Source organism: Mobula hypostoma, chromosome 9 (assembly GCF_963921235.1).
Source record: "Mobula hypostoma chromosome 9, sMobHyp1.1, whole genome shotgun sequence".
Classification (NCBI taxonomy): domain Eukaryota; kingdom Metazoa; phylum Chordata; class Chondrichthyes; order Myliobatiformes; family Myliobatidae; genus Mobula; species Mobula hypostoma.
In genome coordinates this window covers 103,001,868-103,009,727 of record NC_086105.1, presented here as the reverse complement: position 1 = coordinate 103,009,727, position 7,860 = coordinate 103,001,868, and the positions used below count along the sequence as shown (strand labels likewise).

At 40.3% G+C, this 7,860-nt stretch overlaps 1 protein-coding gene across 1 annotated transcript; it reads right to left on the bottom strand.

Annotated features, from left to right (window-relative positions):
* Window positions 1-3,829: 3,829 nt before the first annotated feature.
* Window positions 3,830-4,797, bottom strand: LOC134351331 (hemoglobin subunit alpha-like). The gene is made up of 3 exons (XM_063057406.1): window positions 4,668-4,797; window positions 4,214-4,421; window positions 3,830-3,966 (listed from the first exon to the last, which is right to left on the bottom strand). The coding sequence occupies exons 1-3, from the start codon at window positions 4,760-4,762 to the stop codon at window positions 3,841-3,843; spliced, it is 429 nt and encodes a 142-aa protein (XP_062913476.1). The 5' UTR covers window positions 4,763-4,797; the 3' UTR covers window positions 3,830-3,840.
* Window positions 4,798-7,860: the final 3,063 nt, after the last annotated feature.

Genomic DNA, 7,860 nt, shown 5'->3' with positions numbered 1-7,860 from the left:
CATCCATAGTCTCAGTGGTTTAGAGGTGGCAGTCAGGGCAGTTCTGTGCTCATCCTGCAGAACATGGGAAGGTCAGGGAAGCTTCCATGGTTCCTTGTGATTATACTTGTGGGAGGTGTGCTCAGTTGCAGCTCCTGACCAACTGCATAGAGTGACTAGGGCTGTAGATGAATCAAAAGGATGAGATACAGCAGAGGGAATTGAGAGAGATGGGTAGTAGTTTAAAAAGTAGGGACAGTTGGGATGTAATCTCTGGTGTCCTAGTGAAGATGGGAATAGCAGGATAGGGTTGATGAATATGTGTCTGATGAACTGGAGCAGGTCCGCCAAACACCTTGGAATGGTGAGATATCTTCCAGGACAGAGGGCACTTGTACGAGAGAAATATGTTTCAATAGGTTTCTTGGCTGAGGCAATGGCTAGAATTGCTTGGATGTGTTTGAACAAGTTGAGCAGGATATGGATCGTATGCAATCCATGAGAAAACTGGAATAAATATAAAGTTTAAAGTGAACAAATCCAGTCAGCAAGGTTAGGACAAGGAACGAGGAAGGTTTGACCACCTAAACTGCAAGAAGCCAAACAGGCTGGTGATATCAGGACATCTTTGACATGTGGGATTGTGATATTATATCTCTTACAGAAACATGATACATTGAGTGGATATCATTTGTTTGGATTATCAGGAAGCTTTTAACAAGGTCTGGCACACAATGCTGCTATTCTGGATAAGAGATAAAGTACAAGTATAGATAGAAAAATGGTTGATTGCCAGAAGTCAGAGATTGGGGATAAAATGGTGTTTTTCACGATGGCTGCTGGTAACTTTTGGAATTTAGTGTTGAATTTGCAGCTTTTCATTTTATGCAATAATGATTTAGATGAAGGAACTGATGATATTGTGGCTATGTTTGATAAGTGGGCGAACAGGCAATATACCAGAGACAGGAAGTCTGCAGAATGACCTGGACAGGTTGGGAGAGTGGGCAAAGAATAAGCAGATGGAATGTAGAATAGGGATTGTGGGGTTATACATGTTGGTAGGAAGAACAAAGGACTTTTTCCTAAATGAGGAGAATATTCAGAAATTAGTGGTGTAAAGATACTTGGAATTCCTAATCCAGAATTCCATCAGGTTAACTTGCAGGTTGAGTGAATAGTAAACAAGACAAATGCAATATTAACATTCATTTTGGGAGGATTAGAATATAAAAGCAAATATATAAAGCTGAGGCTTTATTGTCATGCAGTACAATGCAAGACTTAGTTTGTGTTCCAAAGACTTCTGCACAGGACTGCATTTCTGAATAAGGAGCAGAGAGTAAGCTTGTAGATCTCGAGCAATATTGTGAGCAATTTTGGGTCCTTTCTCCAAGGAAGGGTGTACTAGATTGGAGGAGATCCAGATACTCACAAGAATGATCATTGAAATGAAGGCTTAATGCATCAGAGGTGTTTGATATCTCCGGGCCTGTACTCAATGGTGTTCAGAAGGATGAGGGGCTATCTCAGTGAAATCTATCAGATACTGAAAGGCCTGGACAGAGTGGATGTGGAGAGAATATTTCCATTAGGAGGAGATACTTGGATCCAAGGACATGCCTTCACACTTTAGGCTTGTCCCTTTAAAAGAGCTGAGAAGGAAATTCTTCAGCCAAAGGCTGAAAAGAGGACATGGGATATCTTTGGCTGGTAAGGTGAAGGTGAGGCTTCACAGTTTTAATGCATATTAAGAGAAAAAGGGGAAAAGGTAGAGAATATTTCCCCTTTAGGATCAGTGTGGTAAAGTATGTGTGGAGTTACAAATGAAGTGTTGTCACGTGATCGGTAACAATGAATATATCGAGTCAGGACTTATAAACAAACAAGCATTTATTAAACGCTGATAAACAATAAAAAAAAAACAAATGAAAACCCTAACCGGAAGTAAACTGCTATGCGGCCATTCATTAAACTGCTACTCAGTGCTAGCTCTTAAAGCGATAAATGCAAAACCAGTTCTTAAAGCGATAAATTCGAACACAGTTCTTCGAATGGTAAATTTTTAAGTCCAAGAGATTTATATAATCAATTAGGAGAGACTTTCATGAAGTAACAAATTCCTCGAAGACACAACGTCACTGCCATTCCCAGTCGGATCCTGCCTTGTCCACAGGATTCACGACGACGGAAATAAAACGGTCTAAAGGCACTGACCTTTCCTTCTGTAGACGAGATCCTGCTCAGCCTTTTCTGCCACTTTTAGCAGAGGCTATCTCATGCAGATCACTCTTTCTTGAACGAATTCAATAATGGTCGATCCTTTCCAAACCCGTCGAATGTCTCCTTCAGGGTCCTGTCTTCACTGTCCAATGTTACTGAAAAGATACATTAACAAACCTGGCAGCAATTGGTCAAACTGCCGACCCAGTACTTCTGTACTTTACAATAGAACATAAAACTCCATTTAAAATCAAAACTGCATCATAATGCAAATACACAGCAAAGCGGAGTATCTCGTTGACATTCTAACTGGAAAACTAACTGCGTCACCAGGGGTCTTCCCGTTTATACCCGTGGTGAACATGTCATCACGTGACCTCACATCGGCGGGAAAATTATTTGAGGTGACCTCCATGAGGTATGTAACAAGGGTAAAGGTTTAAATGTGTATTCTCATCTGTATTTACTGTGGCAAAGAATATGAAACCGGGTGAGTTTAAGGAAATTTTCAATGATATCCTGAAGCGTATTGCCGTACAAAAGTGAAGGCAATTGCAGATGAATCTCAAAATAGTCTATATATCCCCAAGATACTGATATCAAGCTGCACTCATCATAAAAGGATAATTTGCATCTTAGAGTGGACTTCCAGCAATTGTATTGCAGGAAATTTTGGAGTTACTTAAACCAACTGAATGGTCCATTTTGGTGTTCCAGATACGAAAAATGAATTCCTCTATTCATTATGATTTTGAAAAAGACAATAATGATGATCTTATCCCATTTAAAATTTGAAGTTGAATTTTTATAACTATGTGATTGAATATATTAATATAAAAACATAACAAAATACTTTTTCAGGATAAAGTTTTAAGGAGAGCCTGAATTACTTTTCACATTTTCCCTGGACTGTAGGAGACTGAGGGGTGAGCTGACAGAGTTGTATATGATCATGAGGGCATAAATGGATGATCATAGTCTTTATCCGAGTGTAGGGGAGTCTAAAACTGAACAACATGGTTTTCTGGTGAAAGGGAAATAATTTAAAAGACAAAGGTAGGGGAACTTCTTCCTCACAGGGTGGTGGGTGTATGAAATGTGGTGGGAGAACAGGCTGTAGAAACAGGAACAAAGTGAGGAGATGGGACTAGGTCAGACAGACATTAGTAGGCATGGATGAGCTGGGCTGAATGGCCTGTTTATCTATATTTTAAGTGTAAAGCTTGCTTTGTGTAGTGAGTCATGAATATGTTGTTGATTGTATAAACTCCATATGGAGAGATTTTGATCTCCTATTTCAGATATTTGCTTTTCAGAAATCTCTGCTGTGAGCTTGATTCATTTACAATGGGGCGAAAAGTAACTGCCATGCAAACAGACATTTGTTGGCTCAATGCTTTTATGTCCAAGTTATTTTTCCTCTTTGTTGTTATCTAGTGATAGAGGTAAACAGACCCTGCAATATTGTTTGTGTTTTTGCTAATGGACGTATCTCACAGTTCTCTGAAATTGAGAGTACTTAATAAATCAGCCACAGCAAATGATAAAGCATTGATTGAAGTAAAAGTTTATTTAGCTTAGTTTATCAATTATGACAATGATCTTGCTGTCGTTCACTGTAGTTTGTTCACTGTGTCTTTAACGGTACTTGGAGCTCAATTCATGTGCGAGCAACTCAAGGAATTTGTCGACAGCACAGTGGGTTGCAGGGGTGAACGCAGGCAAGTGAATGGCCAGGGTGACTGCGATACAATCAGCCAACAGCTGGAAAAGTGAAAAATAAGTAACATAAGGCAGTGTTAATATCGTCAATGGATGATTTTACTTGTGACAGTTGTTTGTACTTTGACTGCTTTCCTATGTATAATGTAGCAGGAAAAAGTATTCTCAGCTAAACTGAACAAGATTACACTGAATAAAATAAAGTTGAAAGTTCATAGTTGTTGATGTAATCACAATAACATAGTTTGTGTCATGACAATGAGGAAGAACCTGTAAAATTGTTACATACCTGAAAGTTGTGAGGATCCACAAGAAGTTCTTCACCATGTCTCTTGGCAAGCTTTTCCAGGTGTTTACTCAGGTTGTCCACATTATGGGCTGCATCTGCCACAGCTTCCATGACAATGCGACCATGTCTTCTGACAGGCTGGTCAGAAGCTTTGTAGCCATTGAATTTCGGGAAGTACGTCTTAGCTTGAGGATGGATCTCAAACAACCTTCACAAACATGGAAAATGAAGGCAGAAATTATTTGCAGACACAATATACACTACATCTCACTTAGGATTAAATTCTGTTATTCTTCAGACCAGCAGTCACATTATTTTGGAAAAAAACTTCAATTCTATGCAGCAAATGCCTGTATATTTATTGGTGATCTCACCGTGCAAGGAAAATGCAAAGAAATGTTAACGATTACAAATAATAGCTGGAAGTGCAATAATTATATGATAAGAAAGTTACCTGGCTAAAGCATCGGCTCCCCAAGCTTCAGCATTTGCCTTGATGTGGTTGCCCAGCTCCTCTATAACCTGTTTGTTGGGGCCAGAGAGTACCATTGTTGCTGAGTTTTCACTTTTTCAGATCTCTCAATAACCGGCCGATACCTTTGGCTTGATGTGTCTGTATTTATTGTAATTCACACTGAGCCACACCCTCTCCACCCCACTTTCCCATTGGTTGTGGGTCCTGATTCATGGACTGCGTAATCTAATGATAAGAGACAATAGTGAATAGAGAACTAATCGTCTGTTTCACATACAACTGTTAGCAAAGATATCCTGTCCAGAAAAGCTAAACACTACCTGCATATATTTCATTTGACGCACAATTGTAAAGGTTTAGTTTATTGCCATATAAGTTATCAGTAAATGCACATTAATATTCATCAATCAATATGCATTTCCAAACTAACCCTGATATAATGAGTTTATTTCTTTTTATTGTTACTTTGGGCTAGATCTGACATTGAATTCCCCCATTCAAACTCATCTTCCTCCCCCTCGGTCTTTTTATTTCACAACTGTTTACCCCCAGTGTGCAGGGAGACATGGTTTTTGAATATTCACAAAACGCCTGCTGTGTACACTGCATAGAAACTGACTGGACAGAATGAATGATAATGTAGCCATATTAGACCAGGAAGTGTGTAGGTCTAGAATCACGTAAATGAAGTGTATTAGCATGCGGCTGAAGGATTTGTTTATGCACAGGTGATGGAAAGTGTAGGGTGTCAGGACGACCAGGGCAACTTTGGAAAATTGGTCTGGAATTTCATAGACATGGGTGATCTGAGCTGATGTTACAGGGACATTTAGAGAAGAAAAGTCAGCCACAAGCTCAGCAGAGTAGATGGTTACAGGCCTGACCAAACAGAGACTGATGAAGTTAGTGGTCTGGTATTAGAGTTAAGCAGGCATAGTCAATGTTTTTGTTCTTCACAAAGATCAGTTGGAGCAAAATTCCATTCCATCATTGCCAGACATCAAATAACCAGCGTGACTGAGCAGAAGCATTAGAAGAGTCAGTGGGGTTGCAATGAAGCAACATTAAGGAGTTGGAGCTCGAACTGCATGAACTCCAGATCATTCGGGATGCTGAAGGGGTGATAGATAGGACATAAAGAGAAATAGTTACACCCAAGGTGCAGGACACAGAAAACTGGGGGCAGTCAGGAAGGAGGCTACAGAGCCAGTGCAGAGTACCCTGTGGATATCCCCCTCAACAACAGGTATATCACTTTTGGATACTGTTGGGTGGGGGTTGACCTAACAGAGGAAAGTCACAGTGGTCGGGTCTCTGGCACTGTGTCCAGAGGCACTGAGGAATGGACAGGAAGTTCTGTGGGTGAGAACAAGATTCCTGGATGATACGTTGCCTCCCAGGTGCCAGGGCCCAGGGCCTCTCAGATCGAGTCCTCAGCACACTTAAGTAGAAGGGTGAATAGCCAGAGGTTGTGGTCCATGTAGCTACCAATGACATGGTTAGGATGTGTGATGAGGTTCTGCACAGCGAGCACAGGAAGTTAGGGGCTAAGTTAAAGGGCAGGACCTCTAGGGTTGTGATCTCAGGATTGCTATCCATGCCACATGCTAGTGAGGCCAGAACTGGGAAGATTATACAGTTTAGTAGATGGCTATGGAGTTGGTATAGGAGGGAGGGAAAAAGAGTTTTGGAACATTGGACTCTCTTTCAGGGAAGGTGGGACCTGAACAGAAGGGATAGTTTGCATCTGAACTGGAGGGGGACTAATATCCACCCAGGAAAGTTTGTAATGCTGCACAGTGAAGTTTAAACTTGAGTTGCAGGGAGTTGGGAACCAGAGTGTCAGAACAGTTAGTGAAGAGATTGTGGAGGCAGTTGTTGGTAAGACCTCAGACAAAGTTAAGAATCAAAAGGATCAGCATGGTGCAACTTGTGTCTTGTGCTGTGTATTTTTCAATACAAGAAGTATCATACGAGAGTCAGATGATTGTGCAGAAGACGAGGTAGATGGTTGATAAAGAGAGGCACTATGTAGTGAGGAGAGGCAAAATTGCAGTGAACAGCATTAGTTGCAACGTAAAAGATGGACAAAATCGAAAAGGTTGAATACAGGACTGAAGGTGTTATAATTGAATATGCTCTGTATACAGAATAAGGTAGATCAGTGTTTCCCACCCTTTTTTGCCCCCCTAAAGCACCTGCATACATGTCAACACCCCTCTCAAGCAAAGTATACTTTCTGACGCCCCCGTAGTGTAAAAACATGTCTACCATATGCTAACATGGAAAAAATGATTCCACTTTAAATTTTTCTTTATCTTTATACCCAGCTTACTCATTACCTGCGCACTGTACAGCAGCTTCAATATTAATGTGATCCTTGAGCTTGATGGTTTTTAGTAAGATTTGAAGCAACTGGTTCAAGTTATGACAGCAAAAACCTTAAGACCCCATGTGTAACAATGTCCAAATGGTTTCTGTTTTCTGTGAGTATGTGGTTCACTGCACTGAAGCCTCTTTCAACAAGGTAGGAGGATGGAAATACAATGAAGGGCAGCTTGGTTTTTCTCCAAAGACCAGGAAACTTCATATGACAGTGTCGCCACATACCACAAAAGCTGACATTTCTGAAAAGCATTTTTGCCTTTTCATCATTTGTATTTCAATAACTTCTTCTTGCAAGGTCTCTTCCTGTTCTTCCATCTTGCAAAGGAATCAGTTAATAACTCAGTCTGGAATCTCCAGATTGTTCAAATCCTTGAATCCATTCTGAAAATCCTTCTTCAGTGACTAAAGGTGTAAGGAATACTCTTGCAAATCACCATCTGGGAAAGAGAGTGCCATACTTCCCCTTTGAAGAAACCATGAGAACATTCTTCTCCTAATGTTTTGCTTACATATTTCCAATTTTTCAATAAAAGTGGACACTGCACTTTTTGTCTGGATTAAATTGAAATTCGCACCCTGCAGTTTCATATTTAGAATGTTCATTTCATCATACAGATTGACTGAGTATTCCCCATCTCATGTAGAAGATCAATGCTTCCCAAGCTCTTGTTGACTTTCAGCAAAAATTCAACCATAGTGTCAAAAAGATCAAAGAGATGTTTTAAGCAGCAGCCTTTTGACAGGCAACGCACTTCAGTGTGATGAAGCAAGCATTCAAATTATT

What these genes read in the sequence shown, in the direction of transcription:
- LOC134351331 (XM_063057406.1), bottom strand. Translation starts at nt 4,762, where the DNA reads ATGGTACTCTCTGGCCCCAACAAACAGGTTATAGAGGAGCTGGGCAAC. An exon ending in GGAGCCGATGCTTTAGCCAG is followed by an intron (nt 4,422 to 4,667) that starts GTAACTTTCTTA and finishes ATGTTTGTGAAG; the next exon opens with GTTGTTTGAGATCCATCCTC. An exon ending in TGGATCCTCACAACTTTCAG is followed by an intron (nt 3,967 to 4,213) that starts GTATGTAACAAT and finishes TCACTTTTCCAG; the next exon opens with CTGTTGGCTGATTGTATCGC.